At 44.4% G+C, this 27,903-nt stretch overlaps 1 protein-coding gene across 1 annotated transcript in view; it reads right to left on the reverse strand.

The window, feature by feature from the left end:
• The window catches only part of ODAD1 (outer dynein arm docking complex subunit 1), a 254,860-nt gene that overhangs the window by 112,946 nt on the left and 114,011 nt on the right, over positions 1 to 27,903 (reverse strand). The window contains exon 10 of the mRNA XM_077457426.1: positions 7,591 to 7,673. Coding sequence (XP_077313552.1) covers positions 7,591 to 7,673 — 83 coding nt within the window. The remainder of the gene's footprint in view (positions 1 to 7,590; positions 7,674 to 27,903) is intronic.

Below are 27,903 nucleotides of genomic sequence, written 5' to 3' on the forward strand. Positions count from 1 at the left end.
TACGGGGATACCACATATGTGGGACTTTTTGGGAGCCTAGCCGCGTACGGGGCCCCAAAAACCAAGCACCGCCTTCAGGCTTTCTAAGGGCGTTACAGTTTTGAAGGCCATAAAATGCCAAGATGGCACAAACCCCCCCCCCCAAATGACCCCATTTTAGAAAGTAGACACCCCTAAATTTAGGGGTACACTAGTGAGACTAGGTAATAAATGGCGGGTGCCCTGAAACTATAAAAAAATAACTAACCAACCAGCGTCACCTGTAACAGTTATATGGTGATCACTGGTGAAAGGGTTAACTAGGGGGCAATCAGGGGGCTTTATGCGGTAGTATATGGGGGTCCCTGGCGCTATAAAAAGCTGCGGCGAACCTAAATACCTACCTGCCTAACTAGCGTCACCTGTGACACTAATACAGCGATCAGAAAAACGATCGCTTATTAGGCTGGGTTCACACTGGAGCGATGCGGGAACGCCACGAATGCGCGGCGGGTTCCCGCATCGCATGCCTCCCGGCGGCAGTTCACACTGCCCTATGCGAACTGCTGGGAGTGTCAGTGAAATGTTAATGACACCCCCAGATCAGTTCGCATATCGCAGTGCGATCTGCAAACTTGGATCGCATGGTGTGAACACCCATGCGATCCGATTCTGCTGCGGACCAAAAAAAGGGTCCCGTGCGAGTTTGCGGCGGGTGCGGCGGGTGCGACACGAATTCAGCCATACTATCTGTATAGCTGAACTCGAATCGCACAGAGATCGGATGTGATTTGCACTGCAGTGCGGTGCGAATCACATCCGTTCTCATAAACCGCTGCAATGTGAACCCAGCCTTAGTGACACTGGCGACGGGGGGTGATCACGGGGTTAAACCTTTATTGGGGGGGTTAGGGGGGTACCTTAGAACTAAAGGGGGCTAACCCTAACTGCCCTAACAGTTATTAGTCACAAATGACACCTGCCGGGTGATCAGGGGGTTAAACCTTTATTAGGTAATAAATGGCGGGTGCCCTGAAACTATAAAAAAATAACTAACCAACCAGCGTCACCTGTAACAGTTATATGGTGATCACTGGTGAAAGGGTTAACTAGGGGGCAATCAGGGGGCTTTATGCGGTAGTATATGGGGGTCCCTAGCGCTATAAAAAGCTGCGGCGAACCTAAATACCTACCTGCCTAACTAGCGTCACCTGTGACACTAATACGGCGATCAGAAAAATGATCGCTTATTAGGCTGGGTTCACACTGGAGCGATGCGGAAACGCCGCGAATCCGCGGCGGGTTCCCGCATCGCATGCCTCCCGGCGGCAGTTCACACTGCCCTATGCGAACTGCTGGGAGTGTCAGTGAAATGTTACTGACACCCCCAGATCAGTTCGCATATCGCAGTGCGATCTGCAAACTCGGATCGCATGGTGTGAACACCCATGCGATCCGATTCTGCTGCGGGCCAAAAAAAGGGTCCCGTGCGAATTTGCGGCGGGTGCGGCGGGTGTGGCGGGTGCGGCGGGTGCGGCGAATGGCTGAACTCGAATCGCACAGAGATCGGATGTGATTTGCACTGCAGTGCGGTGCGAATCACATTCGTTCTCATAAACCGCTGCAATGTGAACCCAGCCTTAGTGACACTGGCGACGGGGGGTGATCACGGGGTTAAACCTTTATTGGGGGGGTTAGGGGGGTACATTAGAACTAAAGGGGGCTAACCCTAACTGCCCTAACAGTTATTACAGTCACAAATGACACCAATGCAAAAAAAAAAAAAAAAAAAAAAAAAATGACATTGGTGTCACTGTGACTGGGGGGCAGGGGTAATTGGGGGGGTGATCGGGGGGTAAAGGGGGGGTGTGAGTGTGCCTGGCATGTTCTACTGTGTGTGGGATGTGTTGGTGCAACTCACTGATCCGCTCTCCTCCGTGTCGGAACGAAAAATACCGACACGGAGGAGAGAATACATCACTTCCTCTCCTGTGTTTACATTACAGGAGAGGAAGTGATGTCACCGGGGATTTCCATTCGTCGGGAGCGATCGCGAGGGGGTGGCCATGAATGAATGGCCGTCCCCTCGTCCGGGATCGCTCCCGAACGAAAACCGACCGCCGCAGGCACCGGGCGGGGGCCCGATCGGGCCCCCGACCCGCGGGAGGCAAATCACGTACATGTATGTGCTTATGCCTGCCCGTGCCATTCTGCCGACGTACATCGGCGTGCGGCGGTCGGCAAGTGGTTAGAGAAAAGAAAAAATGTTGTATATATATATATATATATATATATATATATATATATAGATATATATATCGATATATACAGTATATATATCGTCAAGGTGGAGTGAACAGCACACAGCAGTCTTCTAATGCATGCAATCAGGCCTTCCCATTCGGCCATATATAGAAATCAGTCAAGGGATTGCTGCACTTAAAATCATTTATTTCAAAGATAATCACATACAAGTGAATAGCATATCATGCCAGTTCTTACTGGTACGATATGCTATTCACTTGTATATGATTATCTTTGAAATAAATGATTTTAAGTGCAGCAATCCCTTGACTGACTGATTTATATATATATATATATATATATATATATATATATATATATATATATATATATATATATATATATATATAAAATATTATATTACCAAAAGTATTGGGACACCTACCTTAACACACACATTGACTTTACTGGCATCCCAGTCTTAGTCCATAAGGTTCAATATTGAGTTGACCCACCCTATAACAGTTTCAACTCTTCTGGGAAGGCTGTCCATAAGATTTAGGAGTGTGTCTATGGGAATGTTTAACCATTCTTCCAGAAGCGCATTTGTGAGGTCAAGCACTGATGTTGGACGAGAAGGCTTGACTCGCAGTCTTGCTCTACTTCATCCAAAGGGTGCTCTATTGGGTTGAGGTGAGGACTCTGTGCAGGCCAGTGAAGTTCCTAACTCGCTCATTGCACCCCAAACTGAGCATGTACGCAGTGCCCGCAAGGCTCTGTCTTATCAGGAGATGGATTGGGGACAGTGGAAGAAGGAGAGGATCAGAGAAAATAGGATCGAGCAGCCTTTATGCCGAGGATTAACCCCTTAGGTTCCACAGTGAGTATAACAAAAATGCTTTACTGCATATACAAACTGATTTTACTGTTGTGGGTTTCAGTAACACTTTAATAATAACCAATGTACGCCACCAAAATAGTTTAAAAAGTAATTTAGTAATGTTTAGCCCCCAAAAAAAAAAAAAACAGGTTTCATCTGTACTTTCATCTGGCATCTAGATGTGTTTAGGTAACATTGAGATTGGTGCCATATGTGGAAACTCAGAAAGAAGCATTTCTTCTTTGCTTTTCTAGAAAAGCACACATTTCGAAACAGCCCATTATGATTCATGGACCAGATGAACAAGAGTGTTTGGTACCCTAATTTGGCCCCCAGTATCACCTGAAATACCTTTCTGATCCTGCCTGATTCTGCCCTCCCCTCTTTAAACTGACCACAGTTTATTGTGGCTGCTGAGCTCTGATACCATGTTCATTTTACATGCCTGTGTCACCCACAGCTCTGCTCTCTGATCTGCTATGTCCTCCTCTGCCCTCCTCCCCACTCCCCTCCCTGCCTGTCAGCTCCATCCGCTCCACAATCCTCCCTGCCTGCTGCTATGATATCTATAGTATAAGCGTGTCATCCTCTCTGTTAAATAACATTATGTGTCCCTGTGTTGTATAAAAAAAGATGCTGATTTGTACCTATATCAGAGCGTCTCCTGGCGCTCACGTGACTCCTCGGTTCTCTCTCCTCCCCGGTTGACATCAGCAGGAGTTCTCGATCCCTCCCACTATAACTGTCAGCCGGAGAGAGGAGAGAGCCAAGGAGTCACGCGAGCGCTCTGATATAAGGTACAGATTGCCATCTTTTTTTTTATACAGCACAGGCACAGGGACACAGAATTTTATTTAACAAAGGGGGTGGCATGCTTTATACTATAGTGGCTTAACAACCACTTTAAAGCTTAAGCTTAGTAAAACCATTTGTTTGCTGTACTATAGCTTCCATCAATAAAAAAAGATTTCTGAATGGAGGATGAGCAGATGTACAGTCCGCCCCCCTCCATTCATAGATCCCTTTTCATTCATGGAAGCTATAATACAGCCTTTATAAATGTGGAGGGGCAGAAAGGGCGGACATAGGCAGTGCTCTTGAAGAATGTCTGTGACCGGTCCCTCTAAGTCCTGTGGCACTGGAGGATTAGGACTGCGGGGATGGAGGGGAATCAGGGGATGGAGGGTTTCAACAAAATCTGCAGAGCAAGGTATTCTTTGCATTGATTATAACGAATGTTGCTTGTCCTGATTTAAATAAAAAATATTATTTTGACTAAACTTATGCTTTTTTGTTTATGAATTATAAATGGTAACATTGGGCACATCAAAAAAATGATGCTGCTAGCATTAGTAAAGTACTGGTTTCCAGTCCTAGGTAAATGTCATACATCCCAGGAGTCTTCAAAGGAGGAGGAGGGGTTTTCTCAGTACCTTCCTGTCTGCATGCCTGAGCTAAGGTCAGATGGATTCCAGGAAGTAAATGCTACATGAATCATCTGCCCTTACTCAAGATGCCCATGGCCAGAAATGCTAGAGGGTGTTTTTCAAAGTGATTTCTCAGCAAAATAAAACATGGAAAGATGGATGGATGGGTAAGTTTGATTTGAATATTAAAAATTATTTAAACAACATTTTTTGATTTGTGGTGATTAGATGCACAACAAGTTACTGTATATACCTTTGTTTTTCATGTTTCGTTGCTTTGCATTGCAAACACGCATTGGTAAGAGTTTAAATATATAGATACATTTCCAGAATTCATGAGTATTTATTAGTGTGTACTGTCTCCAGCAAGCTGAGTGCAAACACATTTCTTCTTGGCCATGTGTAACAATAATTGACAAATAAATCCATAAGAAAACTGCCTGACCATTGGAAATATACACTGCCAAGATCTGTAGATGCTGACAAACATGCATTGTAAAAGGGTTCTATTGTTTAGATACATCTCAGGTATAGTTTCCTGGGATTGGACCTTATTGTATATCAGAGTTGTCCCCCCATCCCCCCCCCGCTCAGGAACCCACGCTGATCGTCTTTTTGCAGAGTTTGCAGAGTTTCTCAGTAAAAGCAATTCCAGTCTGGATATCCATTGCTTTAAAGTGTATCTAATTTCTTTCTAACTAATCAGCCTTTGGGGGTTATTTATGAAAGGCAAATCCACTTTGCACTACAAGTGCAAATTGCACGGTCGTGTGTACACGGCATTAGGGGTAGATCTGAAATGAGTGGAAGCTCTGCTGATTTTATCATCCAATCACGTACAAGCTAAAATGCTGTTTTTTTATTTTCCTTGCATGTCCCCCTCAGATCTACAGTGACTGCACTTCCAAGTTCACTTTCAGTGCAATTTTAAGTGCACTTTGTACTTGTAGTGCAAAGTGGATTTGCCTTTTGTAAATAATCCCCATGTGTGTCCTTATTTTTCATCAAGTGATCCGGCTAACATGGATCCTGTCCTAGGGGGGCAATGCCTAATTACTGCGGAGGAGCAGTGTTGTCACCCTAGGCTTCTCACTACCAACTTGGACTACAGAACACATTACAGGTGCCACATTTCCATAATCTAGAAGGTAGGTGTTTTGTGGACCAAATAAGAGAACTGGACAGGAGTGTTAATATGTTATGGGATTTTAGTGCAATAAAGAACACACAGCAAGTTGGAAGCTCATTGGATTTCTGGCAGGACTAACTGTCATATTTTTTTGTACTTTAATGAGTATTTTTAATGACACAATACATAAGGAAATCTGCATGTTTTAGAGAGATGTACTGAATATATTGTTTTTTTTTTCTTTTTACCTACTTTGATTTTACTGTTGTGGGTTTAGTAATATGCAGTAAAGAATGCCTGTTATACTCATTGTGGAACCTAAAGGGTTAATCCTCTGCATTATGTAAAAAGGCTGTTTGATCTTGTCTTCTCTGATCCTCTCCTTTTTCCACAGTCCCCAGTCTATCTGCTGATAGAACAGAGGCTAGGGGACAAGCTGCACATGCTCAGTTTGGTGTGTATTGCAAGTGAGTTTTTTTGTTTTCTTGGGAGAGTGTGTGTCAGGAATATGCAATTAGTGGACCTCCAGCTGTTGCAAAACTACACGTCCCATCATGCCTTTGCCTTTGGGTGTCAGGCTTGGGCTGTCAAATTCTTGCTATGCCTCATGGGACTTGTAGTTCTGCAACAGCTGGAGGTCTGCTAATTGCATGTCCCTGGTGTAAGTGATCAGCACAGGGCCAATTAGCACTGTCCAGACAGGGTCAGGGGTCCTGCAGTCTGATAGGACAGTCAGAGCACAATGAAAACTCCTCCTACAAGCTTTAACTAGACACCGATAGAAGCCACAAGACTTCTATATACTGTTGATGAGAAAGGGTATTTAGTTTATATATACTAAAACGTTTGCATTTCCATGTTCGATGTACTGTGGGAGACCAGATATATTGAATACAAAGTCCAGGATTTAGTAACACTTTAATTATATAGAACACCTATTACAGGACAGCCTCATTTCCCATTATGCACAATAAGCCTAATGACAACTATAGCTCTTTGGTCACATCCAGACCATGCACTCCCTCTGTAGTTCTGACACTAAATATATTTCCTGATGTGACGGTTCATGTTAGAGAAAGCATGTGATCAAACAAGTCATTTAGCCATACCTCCCAACATTTTCACATGGGAATGAGGGACACCTACTAGCAAATGTATGTAGGCATAGGACACACCCCCTGCCACACCCCCTTAAAGGAGAAGTAACCAAAAAAAAAAGTTAATTAAATCCACAAGGGCTTTTTTTACCACTACTATTCCTTTATATTGGCTTTTAAAATATATAAATGCAGCAATTTAGAAATTGGACGAAAGGTTTAGCACTGGGAAACACTTTTTGAAAGACAAAAAGTGCATTTTATATACAACTATATAGATCAGACCAAAATGTGGGACAAATGAGGAGGAAAGAGGGACACAGGGACATTGCTCCAAATCAGGGACATTCCCTCTAAATCAGGGACAGTTGGGAGTTATGCATTTGGCAATTGTGATGTACAAGTAATTGATGCAACTAATATTACTGATGGCTATGACCACGAGCGGATTTTCCGTTGGAAAAAATTTGGATGGTTTTTCCCACGGAATTCCACTCAAGCTTGGCTTGCATACACACGGTCAGACAAAAGTTCTCTGAACTTTCAACCGCCAAGAACGCGGTGACGTACAACACTACGACGAGCCGAGAAAATTAAGTTCAATGCTTCTAAGCATTGCGTCGAATTGTTTCCAAGCGTGCGTAGGAATTTTGCTCGTCGGAATTTGTACAGGCGATCGGAATTTCCGATCGGAAATTTTTACGACCTACTTGAGAACCAAACTCAAGTAGGCCAAACCCCCCTCACTGCCTCACGTGATGTAAATCCGGCCCTGGTAATATCTCCTGGAAGGGGTTAGGGTGATCCAACAGTCAAAACACAGCCTATTCTCACCTCTGTAATCTGCTCCATCAGTCTCTCTATTTCGTTATTCTGTTCGTTAACGTAATTAAATAGGGCAAAGTTGCGATCCTCCACTGCAAGCCAAAACAGAAAAAATTAAATTGTATGAATTTCATTAGAGGTATTCTTTGTCAAACAAGCAATAAATAGGGCACATGCACATAGACAGAGGTACAGATTTGCTCTAGTGCAAACTTGCTTTTGTTTTTCCATGCATGGGGGGGTTGCAGGCTGCATATACAACCGGCCATAGAAGTGAATAGCTTCCACGCATGCCCATATGATGTATTCCCTCTTTCTGGAAATATGACATGTGCACACGTGCGTGTAAATGGCAAGCATCAGGGTTTGTATGCGCCATGTGTGGCTCCCCGGCAATGTAAAAAATGGCAGGATTTTTGCACATACCCTATATTACCAAAAGTATTGGGACACCTGCCTTTACACTCACGTGAACTTTAATGCCATCCCAGTCTTAGTCCGTAGGGTTTAATATTGAGTCGGCCCACCCTTTGCAGCTATAACAGCTTCAACTCTTCTGGGAAGGCTGTTCACAAGGTTTAGGAGTGTGTCTATGGGAATGTTTGATCATTCTTCCAGAAGCTCATTTGTGAGATCAGGCACTGATGTTGGACGAGAAGGCTTGGCTCGCAGTCTCGCTCTAATTCATCCCAAAGGTGTTCTATCGGGTTGAGGCCAGGACTGTCAAGTTCCTCCACCCCAAACTCACTCATCCATGTCTTTATGGATCTTGCTTTGTGCACTGGTCCAAATAATTTGGTGGAGATGGGAGTATGGTGTGGGCTTGTTTTTTAGGGCTTGGGCTTGGCCCCTTAGTTACATTTTTGTAAACCCTGAAGGTGTTTCACCTTAATGCATTCTATGCATTAAGGTGAAAAACCTTCTGTAGTGCAGCAGCCCCCCAGAGCCCCATTTTACTAACCTGAACCCAATCATCCCAGCAACGGGGATGACCACAGCAGCTCCAGCCACTGTCTCGGGTCATCATTGGATAGATTGATAGCAGCAGGAGCCATTGCTGTCAATCAAATCCAGTGAAACGGGAGTCGGACTGAGTCCTGCTGTCTGTGTCAATGGACACAGCAGCAGGACACAGGAGCGTGCCCGCATGAGTGCCCCCATGGAATGCACTTCTCATTGGGGGCACTCGAGAAGAGGAGGAGCCAGAAGCCGCCCTGTGCAAAACCCTTGCACGGAGGAGGTATTACATGTTTGTTATTAAAAAAAAATAAAAATAACCTTTACAACCCCTTTAGGGCGTCAGCATACCAAGACATTTTGGACAATTTTTATTTTCCCAACTATGTGGGAACAGTTTGGGGATGGCCCCTTCCTGTTCCAACATGAAAGCAAGGTCCATAAAGACAAAAATGAGCGAGTTTGGGGTGGAGGAACTTGACTGGCCTGCACAGAGTCCTGACCTCAACCCGACAACCCATGGCAAGTCCATGCTACAGGGCACCAAGCTCCCCTGAATCTTTGGTGCCACCTAGAAGAAAGGATGGAAATTTGAGAGCTTTTCTGTGTCTAAATCCTTCTCTAGTAAAGGGGAACGTTAAACCTCTTACCTGTTCACTTAAAATGATACTAAATGTCACTCACTCACACTGTCGATTGACATTGACCCTTCTCTTTCTGTATGTGGATGGTGGCACTGTAATTATTTTAATAAAAAAAAAATTGAAGTGCCTTTTTTCTAATCGATATACAACTGTCACATGACCAAGAACTTTATATGCATAATATGGATTGCGCTAACTACCACCACTTCTATACCAACTCATTAAATATCACTTTCACAGTGCCTTATAAAACCTAAAGTGCCATGCATATATTAATACTTCTATAAACTCCTCACTACACCCTTAAAGCGGGAGTAAACACAGTTTCAAAAAACACTTACATTCCCGGCATGCCGAAAATGCTAACTTTCACATTGGTTGTGCTCTCAACCAAACTTTCAAACCATCCAATGGCTGGTGTCATAACTGATCACATGTGCAGCATTATGGCAGTTGAAGAATCATAAGAGGCCAAGATGGCAGCTTCCTTGACTGAAAACGATAGGAGGCTTTACTTCCACTTTAATGAAGACATATATATTCCATACCACTATATAAAGTGCAATTCATTATTATAAACAATACCAAAAAGAATAATATAAAGGAAAAAAGGACAGAAAAATAATTCCAGTGAAAATGAACGTCCTAAGTGAGTGATCACTTCAGTGCCAATATACTTTCCCAGCCTGTCTGCAGGGAAACAAGCAGGAGGGGCTTCTAATCCTTTGCTGTTGGTCACAAAAAAAAAAAAACTGCTTTTGGAAAAATAAGTAAAAATAAATAATATTAATAAACTATTTTAAATTGGCATACAAATATATATTTGAAATCAAATCTTTATTATTTCATGGAAATAGCATGGTGTTGGTGGATTTCTGCCAGTCACAGGCTGTGTAACACTCCTCAAGAATAAGAGGGAGGTGAAGCCTCCATCAATCTACATGTAATATTGTGCCCCTATTGTGTTTATTTGGTTAGTGGACATGGAGGAGGAGAGAGGGAGTGAGCTGTCATTTACCACTGTGTATACGTCGATATGTATCTTTAAAGTCAAATGGGCTGCTCAGATGTGATAGGGAGGAAATGCTCAGCATAGTTTTTTTTTATGATGTGGGTTTAGTGACCCTTTAACTACTTTATTAGAATGGTTAAAAATTACTTGTAAGTGCACTTTTTATTTCTTTGCCTGGCACCAGACCTCTTCCCAATCGAAAAAATACTACCATTACTACTACTAATATATGGTGTCTCCAAAGTTAAAACTGGAGTAACTTCAGTCTTTGGGGGTTTCCATTCTCCTCGGTATTGAGTACAGGACTGTCAGATTCTGGAAGATCTTATGTTCCAGATGTTTTAACAATGTTGCCTATGAATGATTGTTTTTCATGAAAAAAAGTGTCAAACCAAGGCCTTCAGGTCAGCCGATATTTGACGTACGCAGTCTGCAGAAGGATCTCAAATGAACTCCATTGATTTGCTCATCTATCTGCTATACATCCCATCCTACTGCACAATACAACTGCTGTAAAACAAGCAGAATATCCATCAAGATATATGACAGGAAGATAAATGACTTCTTCATATGGACTTTGCCTTAACCTGTTCTTACCTATTTTGTCATTTAATTGTAAGCTCAGCAACTAGGAGATGTCACTGTCAGGGATTTCTCAGCAATATTATTCTTTGGATTTAAAGGTGAAGCTAAGCATGAAAAAAATCGAAAATAACGGTCATTTTCTTCCATGATCAAATTGTTGCAGGTCAGCAGCAATGTGTCTTTGACTCCCCCCGTATTCATTTGTCGGGAAATGAAATGACAGTCATTGTGTGTGACACTTCACTAATGTCTAAAGAGAAACTCCCAGCACTAATTGACAGCTGGCCTTAGAAAGATATTGACGCTGCAAGTCTTGTGTATGTGCGGAGATGACATGATAAGACTCGGACAGCAAAGTCAGCCTGATAGGAGTTTTCAGTAGCGCTTTATCAATAGATTGAGGCTCATTTAGTATTTAGAGGTGATCTTCCATATTATGGATTGAACTGCGTTATATTTGAAAAGGTTAACGTCAAATTACATTTTAACTAAAACGAAATTTGTATATCAATATGGGATTGAGGTTCCAGAAGAAGCCAGTGACTAACTCCACCTATCTGCCTTCACCAACAACTGAAATACACCCTCAATGTTTCAAATCTTTCATATACCACTACTCTCAGACAAGCAGCTGATCGTTTACTTTCTAAGTGATCTGAACCGTTTCAGCTCTGGGAGATTTTACCCCCTTCATGAGCAGGCCATTGTTTGCTATTCGGCACTGCGCTACTTTAATTGCACGGTCAAGCAACGCTGTAAACAAACTAAATTTGTATAATTTTTTTTCACGTGAATAGAGCTTTCTTTTGGTGGTATTTGATCACCATTGGGTTTTTATGCTTTGCCATATAAATGAAAAAAAAAATCCACAGGCCGAATGTTGGCTGGCGTCTCCGGTGTTCCGTCAGAATTGGTGACCCGTCAGATAACAGAAGTGACTTCCGGTCAGCTGCACATGCATTCCACCGCTACCAGGTTCGCTCATCTGACAGAACACCTGCAGTCAGAAGAAGGCAGTGGACATCTTAGTACACCCAGCTACGTCTTGAATTTCACTGTGATTTTAGCAATAAAGTGATCGTATATAAATAAATATTGTATATTGTCATCTGTGATGCTGTTTGGATGATTCATTTTGAAAGCCTAAAGGTTTAATGCAGAGTAATGCGGGGTGTACCAACATGGCCTCCGCCACCTTCCTACTGCTGGCGTCCAGCTTCTTTCAAAATGTAACATGAAAACAGCATCATAAATATCAGCATACTATATTTATTTATATATACTCACTTTATTGCTAAAATAACTCTGAAATTCAAGATGTAGCTGGGTGTAGTAAGGTGTCCGCTGCTGCCTTCTGACTGCAGCTGTTCTGTCAGATTAACAAACCTGGTAGTGGTGAAATGCATGTGCAGCTGACAGAATGTCACTTCCATTATCTAATCTGATGGGTCGCCGATTCTGACGGAACAATGGCTCTAGAGAAACCCGATGATATTCAGTCCATATGTATGGCAGCCGCTCAGCTGGCTTATGTCGAAGGCCCCTGACTGGAAAAGGTCTGCCGACCGTCTCCCAATCAGCGCTCTCAGCCAATGGCTGAGTCTGCCGACCGTCTCCCAATCAGCGCTCTCAGCCAATGGCTGAGAATACTGAAATAAGTGTTGCTGCAGGGGGGGGCATACCCCTGTCAGAACACAATAGCACAGCAGAGGAAATCGCTGTACTAACATTGAATTGTTAGTACGGTAGCTGTGACCTGAGCAGCCCACTAGGTTGAACAACAAAAAAAAAAGAGTGGTGTGTTTGAGGCTTAAGAGGAGCTGACATAATTCCGTATTTTAGGGCTACTCTATATTCTCTTCAGTACTGGTGACATAACCACTTGCTTTGGCCTTTGTTCACATGATTTCTACAAAAATGGAGGATGAGCAACTGGGAGCTGCAATCAATCCATCCCAGCAGGACGCTTAACATAGCCTTTGTTACCATTTTGTATTGATTCACTTTAACAGGTATAGAAGGCAATATATTTACTAAATAAACAATGCCCTTTGTTTTCCAATGTAAAGCTGTCAGTGTTACTGAACACTAACACCGTGTTCCTATTATTTAACTTATTTCATCTGCAGTCTGCAAAACACCAAAGAGGTCATTACAGTAGAGCACGTTATTTATAACCGTGTATCTTCCCACAAAGTGTGATAATCTAAATCTTATAAGACAGTTTGCTTTTCCTTCCCAGGGTGCTACCTTTAAAAGAGAGAAAGAAAATAAAACATCGCAATAAGCCTGGGGCAAGGCAACACAGGAAGAGGAAACTGACACTTTAAATTATCAAGACAAGTAAACATTTTTTAACCTTGTTTTTCTGCTTGGATGTGTAGAGCTCACTAATACTTAACTTAGTAAAGGCAGTTTTTCAATATAAAATGGGCTATAATTGATCTTATACTGAAAACAATATTGACAGACTAATGCCATGTGCACACGGTCAGAATTTCGGCCAGCAAAAGACCGATGAGCTTTTCGGCGGAAAATGCGACCGTGTGTATGCTCCATCAGAATTTTGCTGCCCGAATTTCCGCCAGCAAAAGATTGAGAGCATGATCTCAATTTTTCAGACTGAAAACGTTTCTATCGGAAACTCCGATCGTGTGTATGCTATTCCGACATGCAAAAAAAACATGCATGCCCAGATTTAACTACGAGACGGAAGCTATTGGCTACTGGGTATTGAACTTCCTTTTTTTAGTCCCGTCGTACGTGTTATACGTCACCACGTTCTTGGCGGTAGGAATTTGGTGTGACCGTGTGTATGCAAGACAGCTTGAGTGAAATCCCATCGGAATTCCGTCGGGAAAACCATCAAAGCTTTTTCCGCCCAAAATTCCAAACGTGTGTACGCGGCATTAGAAAAATAATCATGATAAAGGTTCTGCAACATATTACAACACTTGGAAAAATTAAAACGCGCTTGACAAGATTAAAAAATTAGCAAATACTTCCTAAAAACTCTATAGGCTGCAGCTCAAGGTGGGATACACACACAGGCAATAGAAAAGACAATTGAAGAGCTGCGACAATTACACTAATTAAAATAATCAATTAATAAAAATAAAAATTGCCATAAAAAACAAAGATTATTAACCACTTCAGCTCCGGACCAATAAACACCTTAAGGACCAGAGGTCTTTTTGCAATTTCGCACTGCGCTGCTTTAACTGGTAATTGCGCGGTCATGCAATATTGCACCCAAATGAAATTTGCGTCCTTTTCTTCCCACAAATAGAGCTTTCTTTTGATGGTATTTGATTGCCTCTGCGATTTTTTTTTTTTGCGATATAAATGGAAAAAGAGCGAAAATTTTGAAAAAAAAAGATATTTTCTTCTTTTTGTTATAAGAAAAATCGAATAAACTAAATTTTAGTCATACATTGAGGGCAAAATTTATTCAGCCACATGTCTTTAGTAAAAAAAATGTCAATAAGCGTATATTTTTTGGTTTGCGCAAAAGTTATAGCGTCTACAAACTAGAGTACATTTTCTGGAATTTACACAGCTTTTAATTTATGACTGCCGATCTCATTTCTTGAGGTGCTAAAATGGCAGGGCAGTACAAATCCCCCCCAAATGACCCCATTTTGGAAAGTAGACACCCCAAGGAAATTGCTGATGGGTATGTTGAGCCCATTGAATATTTATTTTTTTTGTCCTAAGGGATTGAATAATGACAAAAAAAAAAAAAAAAATTTTTTTTACAAAAAGTTGTCACTAAATGATATATTGCTCACACATGCCATGGTTATATGTGAAATGACACCCCAAAATACATTCTGCTGCTTCTCCCGAGTACGGGGATACCACATGTGTGGGACTTTTTGGGAGTCTAGTCGCGCACGGCACCCCGAAAACCAATCACCACCTTCAGGATTTCTAAGGGTGCAAATTTTTGATTTAACTCCTCACTACCTATCACAGTTTCGAAGGCCATAAAATGCCAAAATAGCACAAAACCCCCCCAAATGACCCCATTTTGGAAAGTAGACACCCCAAGCTATTTACTGAGAGGCATGTTGAGTCCATGGAATATTTTATATTTTGCCAAAAAATGCGGGAATATTACAAACTTTTTTTTTTTTGCACAAAGTTGTCACTAAATGATATATTGCTCACACATGCTATGGGCAGAAGTCAAATTACACCCCAAAATAAATTCTGCTGCTTCTCCCGAGTACGGGGATACCACATGTGGGGGACTTTTTGGGAGCCTAGTTAACTAGCTACCTAGCGACACTAGCGACACTGATGCAGCGTTCAGAAAAATTATCGCTTAGTGACACTGGCAAAAGGGGGTGAAAGGGTTAACTAGCGGAAATCAGGGGGTTAAAACCATTATTGGGTAGTATATCGGGGTACCTAGCGCTATAAAAACCTGGCGGTGAACCTAAAAAAATAACTAGCTACCTAGCGACTGTAGCGACACTAATGCAGCGATCAGAAAAACGATCGCTTAGTGACACTGGCAAAAGGGGGTGAAAGGGTTAACTAGCGGCAATCAGGGGGTTAAAAACATTATTGGGTAGTATATCGGGGTACCTAGCGATATAAAAACCTGGCGGTGAACCTAAAAAAATAACTAGCTACCTAGCGACACATGCAGCGATCAGAAAAATGATCGCTTAGTGACACTGGCAAAAGGGGGTGAAAGGGTTAACTAGCGGCAATCAGGGGGTTAAAAACATTATTGGGTAGTATATCGGGGTACCTAGCGCTATAAAAACCTGGCGGTGAACCTAAAAAAATAACTAGCTACCTAGCGACTGTAGCGACACTAATGCAGCGATCAGAAAAACGATCGCTTAGTGACACTGGCCAAAGGGTGTGAAAGGGTTAACTAGCGGCAATCAGGGGGTTAAAAACATTATTGGGTAGTATATCGGGGTACCTAGCGATATAAAAACCTGGCGGTGAACCTAAAAAAATAACTAGCTACCTAGCGACACTAGCGACACATGCAGCGATCAGAAAAATGATCGCTTAGTGACACTGGCAAAAGGGGGTGAAAGGGTTAACTCTAGGGGCAATCAGGGGGTTAAATCTTTATTGGGGGGTGATAGGGGGCTACCCTGGACCTAACACTAACTGTCCTGACAGTTTTTACTGTCACAACTGACACTGAATGCATTGATCAGTAAAGAAATGATCAATGCAATCAGTGACACTGTGACTGGGGGGGGAGGGGGGGCAGGGGGGGGATCGGGGGGCGATCGGGGGGGGGATCGGGGGGGGTTTGTGTGCCTGTGTGTACCTACATGTCAGTGTAGTGTTCGTGCAGACTTACTTTTACTCTTCTCCTCGTAGTCCGGTCAAAAAGACCGCCCCGAGGAGAATGACATCACTTCCTCCTTCCTGTGTAAACAATACACAGGGGAGGAAGCTTCTCATTGGCCAGGAGCGATCCAGAGGGGGTGGCCGAAAACGAACGGCCATCCCCTCATCACGGAGCGCTCCTAGACCGAATCGGACCGCCGTAACCAGCGGGAGGGGGTCCGATGGGACCCCCCACCCGCTGGAAGGCAATCACGTAGATGTACGTGATTATGCCTGCCTGTGCCATTGTGCTGACGTACAATGGCAATACGGCGGTCCTCAAGTGGTTAAATAAGAAACGATTGAAGTATTCGACCAGTTTAACCACATCTATAAGTCCATATCCGTTAATCATCAATTGCAGATAATGACAATTAGGGATGAGCTTCGTGTTCGAGTCGAACGCATGTTCGACTCGAACATCGGTCGTTCATGCGTTCGCCGAATTCCGAACGTTTGGGCCGTTCGCGGTAAAATTCGTGTGGCCCACAATGCACTGCGATGGCGCAATGCATTGCTGTCTCACGATTGGCCAAGCATGCACTGTGACCCCGCATGCTTGGCCAATCGCAGCGCCAGCAGCGAGGAGAGCCATGGTTGGCCACAGGCATCCTGCCTGTGGCCAATCATAGCTCAGGCTGTGTAGTGCACGCCCCACACTATATAAGGCCGCCATTAAGGCGGCCTCGTGTAGTGTGTTGGCGTCTGAAGCAGTGGGTGTTCTGTGTACCTTCAACACAGTTACACACCAATCGTTTTTGGCTGATTTACTATCTTGCTCTTGTGTAGTGGTTACTGTCTGTGCCCTGACCGCAGTATACACCACTATATTCACCTCACCTATATAGCTAGTGATCTAGCTTTAATAATAGAGCTTGCAGTCAGTAGTGTTAGTGCGTGCTGTCTGCGTGCTCTGTACCCAGTACATACCACTATATACACCTACATAGCTGTTCTCTATTTGAGCCCGATTGTCATCTGCAGGAGTTATTGGAAGTTGTGTGTGCTTCCAGCACAGCACAGTATACATCTGTATATACCCCTTTAACTCTGCTGTTTTCTGGTTATTGTCTGCGTGCCCTGACCGCAGTATACACCGTGATATTCACCTCACCTATATAGCTAGTGGTCCATCTTTAACAATAGAGCTTGCAGTCAGTAGTGTCACTCAGGAGATAGTGCGTGCTGTGTGCGTGCTCTGTACCCAGTACATACCGCTATAATCCACCTACATAGCTGTTCTCTATTTGGGCCCGATTGTCATCTGCAGGAGTTATTGGAAGTTGTGTGTGCTTCCAGCACAGCACAGTATACATCTGTATATACCCCTTTAACTCTGCTATTCTATAAAAAAGGCATCTGCAGGAGTTAGTGGGTGTTGTGTGCCTCCAGCACAATATAAACTACCCAACTACTGTTTTACCCAACTCCCTTCAGGCCATTACCATGTCTGGAAGGCCAGCAAGGAGAGGCAGACAGGCGCGAGCCGATAAAAGAGGGCAAGCAGGCTCTGTGTCTAGAGACAACAGTGCTGGTCGTGGACGCGGTGCATTGTCATCAGCACGTGGCCATGGGACATGCTTGTCCTTCTTTTCTGCAGCTGGACATGTTGAACCGCAACATGCCAACGACTTGGTAGAGTGGATGACCAAGCCCTCTTCATCCTCCTCATCCTCTCTCACCCAGTCTCAGGGTAGTAGAAAAGCAGCTGCCAACACATCGTCGTCCCTCCTCTCAATGTCATCATCAGTGACTCCTTCCCTAGACCCACCACGTCCTCCTGAGGAGTCTCCTGAACTCTTTGAGCACAGTGTTGGGTACATGCTCCAGGAGGATGCCCAGTGTTTGGTGGGCTCTGATGATGACACTCAGCTAGAGGAAGGCAGTAGCGTGAGCGCAGAGAGAGAGGATGCTCAAGAAGCACAGCAATCTGGCAGTCATGTTCCACAAGCTGCAGCATACTGCCAGGTTTGCTACAGCGATGAAGAGGGAGGGGATGATGAGGGCACTGACTCCACGTGGGTGCCTGGAAGGAGGGAGGAGGAGGAGGAGGAGGAGGAGGCACATGTCCAACGAGGCAGGATGCCCTCCGGGGGCCAGCTTAGGGGCAGCACACCGACTGAATCACACCGCAGAGCTCCGCCTGCGCAGAGCGCTTCCTCTGCGCGTTATTCTAAAAGTTCTTTGGTGTGGGCCTTTTTTGAGACGAGTGCATCAGATCGCACCGCTGCTATTTGCAACATATGTCTCAAGCGTATCTCACGTGGCCAAAACATCAGCCGCTTGGGCACCACATGCTTGACCAGACATATGTTGACCTGCCATGCAGCTCGTTGGCAAGCATACCTCAAAGACCCACACCAAAGAACAAAGCGGACCTCTCCTTGCTCCTCATCAGCTGGAATCTCCAACCCCACTAGACCTTCAGTCCTCTCTGAAACCTGCTCTGAGAGGAATGAAGGTGTAGAATTAGGTGTGTCACAGCCAAGTGCTTCCGGGAACTCTGCTAGTGGTACATCCACGTCCGATTATAGCAGGCAAATGTCCCTGCCCCAGCTGCTGGACCGGCGGAAGAAATTTACTCCCAGCCATCCACATGCCCAGCGGTTGAATGCTAGCTTGGCTAAATTGCTAGCACTTCAACTGCTGCCTTTTCAGTTGGTAGACTCGGCCCCCTTCCGTGAGTTTGTACAATGTGCGGTTCCTCAGTGGCAGGTCCCCAAACGCCACTTTTTCTCACGGAAGGCGATTCCGGCTCTCTACCGGCATGTGGAAGGCAATGTCCTTGCCTCGCTGGACAGGGCGGTCAGCGGTAAGGTGCATATTACCGCTGACTCATGGTCCAGCAGGCATGGACAGGGACGTTACCTGTCTTTCACGGCCCATTGGGTCACTCTTCTGGCTGCTGGGAAGGATGCAGGACAAGGTGCAGTAGTGTTGGAGGTTGTTCCGCCACCACGCCTCCAAAATGCTACTATTGGTTGTGACACACCTCTCTCCTCCACCCCCTCCTCTTCTTCTTCCTCCATGGCCTCTTCCAGTGCTCTGTCCTCAGAACCAGCGGTGCTCCGTAGGCGTTGCAGGGGCTACGCAAGTACGCAGGCAAAACGATGCCATGCCGTGCTTGCGCTGGTTTGTTTGGGGGACAGGAGCCACACTGGGGCGGATGTTTTGTCAGCTCTGCAGAGGCAGGCCGAGAGGTGGTTGACGCCACGCCAGCTTAAGCCAGGAATGGTGGTTTGCGACAATGGCACCAACCTCCTCTCCGCCCTCCGACAGGGACAACTGACCCATGTGCCCTGTGTAGCTCACGTCCTTAACCTGGTGGTGCAGCGGTTCTTGGGCAGGTACCCCGGCTTACAGGATGTCCTGAAACAGGCCAGGAGAGTCTGTGTGCATTTCCGCCGATCATTTAATGCCTGTGCTCGGCTGGCTGAGCTCCAAAAGGAGTTGAACCTGCCCAAGAACCGCCTTATATGTGACATGCCCACCAGATGGAACTCAACATTGGCCATGCTGCAGCGGCTGCACACGCAGCAGAGGGCCATCAATGAGTACCTGTGCGACTACGGCACCAGGACAGGGTCAGGGGAGCTTGGTTTTTTCTCACCACGCCAGTGGGGCATGATCAGGGATGCATGCACTGTCCTGTCACCGTTTGAGGAGGCCACAAGGATGGTGAGCAGTGACAGTGCATGCATCAGTGACACTGTACCTCTTGTCCACCTCTTGGAGCATACGCTGCGTGGAATAATGGACAGGGCACTTGAGGCAGAACAGAGGCAGGAAGAGGAGGACTTCCTTGCCTCTCAAGGCCCCCTTTATCCAGACAGTGTTCCTGCTGTGCCACCCATCACACAGGAAGAGGGTGAGGAGGGGGAAGAGGAGGAGGAGGATGATTGTGTCAGCATGGAGGTGGAGGCTGGCACTCAGCATCAGCAGCAGCAGCAGCAGTCTGATAGGAATGATTTACAGTCCCAAGAAACACGTGGACTTGTACGTGGCTGGGAGGAGGTAGCTGCGGATCATGTTGTCCTTAGTGACCCAGAGGACTCCGGACCGAATGCCTCAGCTAACCTACGCTGCATGGCCTCCCTGATCCTGCAAAGCCTGCGGAAGGATCCTCGTATTCTTCGGATCAAGGAGAGGGACCATTACTGGCTGGCCACTCTCCTTGATCCACGGTACAAGGGTAAGGTTGCCGACCTTATCTTGCCATCGCAGAGGGAGCAGAGGATGAGACATCTCTGGGAGGCCTTGCAGAAAGCTCTGTGCAACGCGTTCCCAGAGACTGGGAGGTCACAAACTCCTGGTCCTGGACAACGTGTTGCTGAGGCATCAGTCAGAAGGAGCGGTGGAGAAGGTGGCCGTCTGACTGATGCTTTCAGACAATTTTTTAGTCTGCAGCCCCAAGGTATGATTGGTTCCAGCACCCATCGCCAGCGTCTAATTTACATGGTGCAGGAATACCTAGGGGCAAGGTCAGACTTGGACACCTTTCCCACTGAAAATCCTCTGGCTTACTGGGTCTTGAGGATGGATCACTGGCCAGAGCTTGCACAGTATGCAATTGAGCTACTGGCCTGTCCTGCATCCAGCGTTCTTTCGGAACGCACCTTCAGTGCTGCTGGTGGCTTCGTTACCGATCACAGGGTGCGCCTGTCCACCGAATCAGTTGATCGACTGACCTTCATCAAGATGAATCAGTCTTGGATCACCCACAGCTACCAAGCACCTGAAGCTGATGTAACCGAATAATTTTTTTTGAAATACCACATCCCTTCAAGACTGCCTATGCTGATGCTGAGTGACTGTCCTGTTATGTTGATTGTCTATCCTCTTCCTCCTCCGCTGATATGTTGGAAGAACATTTTTGGTTCTGGGTGATGCCAGCAGCCCAATTTTTCAGCCCCTTTTTAACAGGGGCGTTTAATTACAATTTTTGATGCAATGCTTTGCAGCAGGGCTAATTCCTGCAATAAAACTAGAGTATATGGCAGAGGTTGCAGTGTGATGGCACCAGTGCCTAAGGCCCAATTTTTCTGCCCCTGTTTAACAGGGGCGTTTAAGTACAATTTTTGATGCAATGCTTTGCAGCAGGGCTAATTCCTGCAATAAAACTAGAGTATATGGCAGAGGTTGCAGTGTGATGGCACCAGTGCCTAAGGCCCAATTTTTCTGCCCCTGTTTAACAGGGGCGTTTAAGTACAATTTTTTTTTTTTTTTTTTTTTTTTTTTTTTAATATAATTTTTATTGGAGTTTTTCAATTACAATTCAATGATGATAAGAACCTACATGAACATTGTTGGCATTGTAACATACAATCATGTTATTTTTCAGTCGCTTTCCAAGATGAAATAGTCGGCTAGGAACCGATAGGATTCATTATTATAGACCTGCACCAACGGTGGTACTTGTCGATTTTCCCTAACCGGTCCCTTCCTGTGCCCCTTCCGGGATCACGCTGCGCAAGAAGGGTCCGGTCCGGGAGGAGAGTGTAATATACTGACAAACAACAAAACAACAGAACAAAAGGAAGAAAAAAGAAAAACATATTAAACTACAGGATATAGTGCATTCCTGACAACCAAACTTTCCACCAAATCAACAGATATATTCTTTACATGACCCGATCTTATTATAGTAAGATCTTTGTTATGGAAGCCATGAGGGGAGTTTATGTAAGGGAATAGAAAGGGAAGGAGTAAATATTTTAACGTTTATACCAATCTTTCCAACATTTCCAGTTGTTGTCGAAAGTTATACAAGAGGCTGTTCTAAGTGCTAAGAGTCTTTCATAATTATAGTTGAGGTTTACTTGTGCTATTACTTCTGATGGATTTGGGGAGATTGTGTCTTTCCAATGTCTGGCTATTACTAGTTTTGCAGTAATTAGGACGTGGATCACTACACTTCTAAATTGAGTGGGGTAGTTGCTTATTCCCAAATGCATGATTGCCAACGCCGGGGTTGGCGTTTGCAGTATCCCTGTGATGTCCGCAAGTATTGTAAATATTTTCCTCCAATAACTGGTTAGGTTTTTACACTGCCAGAATATATGTAGGATCGTCCCGGTGTTACCGCAGTTCCTCCAGCATAATGCTGAGTGTGTAGGAAACATTTTAGCAAGCTGAAATGGAGTTCTATACCATTTTGTTAGTAATTTCTGTGTTAATTCCCAGTGACTGATACACCTTGTGGCTTTGTAATTGTAGCGGAAAATTTCACACCATTGTTCCGTCCCATAATTTGACCCTAGATCTTTTTCCCATGACAAAATCGCTGGGGTTTTGGTGAATTCCATTTTAGCTTGAAGAAAGTTATATATGAGAGATATGCCCTTGTCCTTGTTATGATTGCAAGTATAAAAACGCCATACTATATTGTTAATTTCTACTGTAGGTGGGGGGTTTTTAATTAGGAAAGAATATATTTGTCTATATAACAATGTGTGTGAAGCAGGCAGATCGAATCTGTTTCGTAAGGTTTGAAATGGTAAGGGAATATTTTTGTCCAGGAGTTCTTCTATCCATGTTATCCCATGTTCTGTCCATTTTGTGATGGGGCTGTATGGGAGTAGCACTTCCAATGTCTGTAGTGGAGTTTGTACAGTCGTGTAGGAAGAAGCACTAGTTTTAGGTTGGCTTAACAGTTGTCTCCACGCCATCAACGTCACTTTGGTTGTCGGGGAGAGGGATGTTAAGGGTAATGGCTTCCAAATATCTGCAAGCAGTAAAAGACTCAACGGGTAGATTTTGTTAATAGTAGATTCTATATTAACCCATAACGGGGGAGAGTGAGTGTGAAACCAGTGTTTGGCTTGAGCTAAAATAGAGGCCCAATAGTAGTCCTTTATGTCCGGGAGGCCCATCCCTCCTACCTTCCTGTGTTGTATTAGAATTTTGTGCGAGCAGCGTGCTCTTTTTCCTTGCCAAATATACATTTTGAGGGAACTGCTTAGTTCAGAAAAGTGAGATGTCTTGAAGGGGATGGGAAGCGTTCGAAACACATATAAGATTTTAGGGAGAATGATCATTTTATAAGATGCTATTTTGCCTGCCCATGACAATTCTGTTTTAGACATATTAGTCATAGTTTTCCGTATATCTGTAAGCAAATATTTAATATTTGTGTCTGCAATTTTTGAGATGTTGGCTGATAGGTGAACACCTAGATATGGTATTGTGTCCTTTGCCCAGATGTAAGGAAGAGTTTTTTGTAAGTGTAGCTTAGCATGGGGGTTAACGCCCAGATCTAGGATTACGGACTTGTTAAAGTTTACTTTATAATAAGACAGGGTACCAAAATGGTTTAAAATATCGTGTGAAAATGGAAGAGAAACCGTAGGATTGGTAAGAAGGAGGATCACGTCATCAGCAAACAGGTTGATGACATGAGTGGTCTTGTGAAATTTGAAACCTGAAATGTGGGGATGGCTACGAATGGTCTCCGCCAGAGGCTCCATCATTAAGTTGAAGATGAATGGTGATAACGGACACCCCTGGCGTGTTCCATTCGTGATCTTAAATTCTTTTGAAAGAAGACCCGACGTGTACACTTTAGCTGATGGACTGGAATAGAGAGCTAATATAGCGGTCAATGAATCGCCCTGGAATCCAAACTTTTCCAGGACCGCCTCCATATACCCCCAGTGTACTCTGTCAAACGCCTTCTCTGCATCTATTGAAAGAAGCAGAGAAGGCGTTCTCCTACTTTCCGTATGATGAATTATATTTAGAAGTCTTCTAGTGGCATCTGACGCCTGGCGACCTTTAGTAAATCCTGTTTGGTCTGGTTTCACTAAATCTGGGATAAGGTCATATAATCTGTTGGCTAGTAATTTTGCATAAATTTTGATATCCCCATTTAACAGGGAAATGGGACGGAAATTGGCTGGGACATCTGGGGGCTTACCTGGCTTAGGTAGGGTAATTACATATGCTTGGAGCATTTCTGGAGGAAAGGAACCTTTCGTCCTGGCTTCGTTGAATATTGTTAATAAGTGTGGTGAGAGTATTTTTTTAAAGGTTTTGTAATATCCATTAGAAAGGCCATCTGGACCTGGGGCTTTGTTCAAAGGGAGAGATTTTACAGCTCTTTCTAGTTCAATCATGGAAAAGGGTTCGTTTAGTGCTTGCAGCTGGGATTCGGAAATTGAGGGGAGTGTCAATTTAGATATAAAATTATCAATATCTGTTTTATTCGGTTGTGGGGTTATGGGATCGTCCTTCAAGTTGTATAGTGATGAAAAATAGTCCGCAAAAGCGTTTGCGATGTCTTGTGGATTTTCTATTTTTCTAGTAGAGTCCGGGTAGAACAGATGTGGGATTACTGTTTTAGATCTGCGTTCTTTAAGCCGGTTAGCTAAGAATCTGCCTGCTCTATTGTTATTAGCATAGTAATTTAGTTTAAGTTTGGACATGTATTGTTCGTGTTGAGTGCTAAAAAGTTCCCTTAATTGAGAACGTGCGGTGGATAATTTCGAGGCTAATGTTGCTGTAGGTGTATTTTGATTTTCTTTCTCTAGTTTCCTAATTTCCGTAACAAGATTTGTAATTTTGGCAGTACGTTCCTTGAAAAGTCTGGAGTTCATCTTAATAAGTATACCGCGGATATATGCCTTATGGGCGTTCCAGTTATTGAAGGAATTGGTGGCGTTAGGAACATTGAAATTAAAAAATTCGTCTAGTTGCTGTGTGATGTCTTTCTGAAATTTTGGATCATGAAACAGGTATTCATTACATCGCCATAAACGTGCTGTCGCAAAGGCTCCCCCGCTCTCCATCTGTATGATCACCGGAGCGTGGTCCGACCATGTTATGTCATGTATGGTAGAGCGGGAAATTCTCTGCAGCAGCACCTTATCCACTAAAAACATGTCTAATCTGGAATATGAGTTGTACCTGGGGGAATAGTACGTGAACGATTTGTCGTTTGCATTCAAACATCGCCAAACATCGTACAATTCTTCTCTAATAAGTAGATCCCGGAAGTTAGGGCCACGTTGCTTAGTTCGAGAAGAAGTGTCTAAACCATTATCTAGGATCATATTGAAATCTCCGCAAATTAATATACTCCCCACTCGCATGGTTGTTATGTGTTTGATAACCTTTTTAAGAAATTTAAGTTGATGCGAGTTGGGAGCATATAAGCATGTTAAGGTGATCGGTAGCTTGTCAATTATACAAACCAGTATTATAAAACGACCGTCTGGATCTATGAATGAGTCTTTCAGTTCAAACGACACAGTGTCCCTTATTGCCAACATTACCCCTCTCTTCTTCGCTGTAGTGGATGAAAGGAAAACGTGCGGAAAATTTGGGTGAGAGCATTTAGGTGTGGCTGATTTATGAAAGTGCGTCTCTTGAACTGCCAGGATATCTGCTTTGTGCTGAATAGCCTCCTTCCAAAGCGATCTTCTTTTGGCCGGGTGGTTGAGGCCTCTTGCATTTATTGTTAAAAATTTAACTGTCATTCATAGCAGTTGGATGGTGGGATAGAAGATAGTTGCGTTGGTTAGATGGTATGTGAAGCTTCATCTCTTGTTGTCGAAAATATGGGATCATTAGTATATATAGTTCATAAACATAGTAGTGGATTGGGTAAGGGTCAACGATGAGGAAGAACAGTCTTTCTGTGACAACTCTTGTTTGATGCGATTGCCAGGAGTGGCGAACAGGGAGCTGAATATTCAGGTGGGCAGTAATGCACATTTTCTTATTCAAAATTTGCCAGGTGAGTGGAGCCGTTGGATAGTTGCTCAGTTATCGGTTGAAGAAACGAAAGAAAAAAACAAAAAAAAACACGAAGATGTAACAGTGAGTAAATTTAAAAAACAAATAGAACTAACGAGTCCAAATGGACCAGGCAGTATACTGCCCAACGGTAGGAGCTAAGGTACGGTGGACGGTACCATAAGCTTCAGGGGAATCTTACTGTAAGCTTGGATGAGGAGCCTGAGGACATGAGCTCAGGTGCGGTGTGAGCTTGGGCGTCCTTGTGGCTTGGATTGCCAGTCTGGTTGTAGTTTGCCAGGCGGAGCTCTAAATTGAAGCGGTGTTTCATGGTTGGCATCTGGTAATAAAATTCGCCATTGGTGCAGGAGCTGTAACCCTTCTTCTAACGTGTTGACTATGTGGTTAGCTCCTTGGTGGGAGACTATAAGTTTTGCAGGGTATTTCCATTTGTATATAATTTTGTGGTTTCGCAATGCCTTAGTAAAGGTCGCCATGTTGCGCCGCAATTGTAGCGTGTGTTGTGAGAGGTCTGGGAGAACTTGGATATTCGTTGCTTGTTCCGGGAGATTATCCGCTTTACGAAAAACGTCCAGGATAAGTTCTTTGGTTTGAAAGAAGTGGATCCTGAGTAATACATCTCTAGGGGTCTCTTGTGGTAAGAAAGATGGCTTGGGCACCCGGTGGATCCTATCTATTTTCAAATCCAGTGCAGATAAGGATGGAATTATGGCGTGGAACATGTCGGTAACGTACGTGTGGAGCTGTTGCGCTGCGACACTTTCCGGTATACCTCGGATCTTCAAATTATTCCTACGGGAACGGTCCTCGAGGTCAGCTAATTTGGATTGTATTCTAGAGATGGAGTCTTGCTGGGACATGTGGGAATCCACTAGTGCATTGAATGATGCGGTGACGTCGCACATTCTAAGTTCAACTTGATTCACTCTGTCCCCAAGATCAGTGATATCTGCTCTGCATTGTTGAAAGCATGTCATCATGTCGGTTTGTAATGAAGCTCTTAGCGACATGAGCATTTCTTTTAGGGTGGTATCTGACACCGATTGGCCTGTGGTCGGAAACATGGCAAACTGGTCCACCGGGTGTTGTACATTTGCATCGCTATTTAATGCCCCACTAACCTCCATATCCAGTGCGGAGTATCTATTGTCATGGGCACTTATCTCAGGGTCCAGCCTTGGTTTGGATTTGACAGGGCTTCTTGTGGTAGGAGAGTGGCTGGAAGATGTAGAGCTGGAGCTGTTATTCCGGGTGTGTGCCATTCCCTGTGCGGCGGAATTGTCTCCTTCGTTTCCCTCTCCCGTCGCTCTTGTTTGTGACGTATGTGTTGTCGGCGGCGTTTGCGTTAGAGCACTTTGCACTGACCTGTCAGTATGTCTCCCGCCGCCATTTTCTTGAAGTCCGCGGGATGCGGCCGGGAAAAAAGCCGGCAATTTCTGCATATTCGCCGGTGCCTGATGTTTCTTACGCATCTTCCCGGTGCCCAGGTTGACGGCGGTTCGGTGGCGGCTGACGGCGGTGTATTTAACCGGGTCCGATCAGGCGATATTCCGGTGATTCCCCTGAAGCTGAGCGGAGCTCTAACACTGTGCGGCCATCTCAGTCGGCGGTCGCCACGCCCCCCCTAAGTACAATTTTTGATGCAATGCTTTGCAGCAGGGCTAATTCCTGCAATAAAACTAGAGTATATGGCAGAGGTTGCAGTGTGATGGCACCAGTGCCTAAGGCCCAATTTTTCTGCCCCTGTTTAACAGGGGCGTTTAAGTACAATTTTTGATGCAATGCTTTGCAGCAGGGCTAATTCCTGCAATAAAACTAGAGTATATGGCAGAGGTTGCAGTGTGATGGCACCAGTGCCTAAGGCCCAATTTTTCTGCCCCTGTTTAACAGGGGCGTTTAAGTACAATTTTTGATGCAATGCTTTGCAGCAGGGCTAATTCCTGCAATAAAACTAGAGTATATGGCAGAGGTTGCAGTGTGATGGCACCAGTGCCTAAG

Source organism: Lithobates pipiens, unplaced genomic scaffold (assembly GCF_037356315.1).
Source record: "Lithobates pipiens isolate NorthernLeopardFrog02 unplaced genomic scaffold, aLitPip1_a1.2 Scaffold_27, whole genome shotgun sequence".
Classification (NCBI taxonomy): Eukaryota; Metazoa; Chordata; class Amphibia; order Anura; family Ranidae; genus Lithobates; species Lithobates pipiens.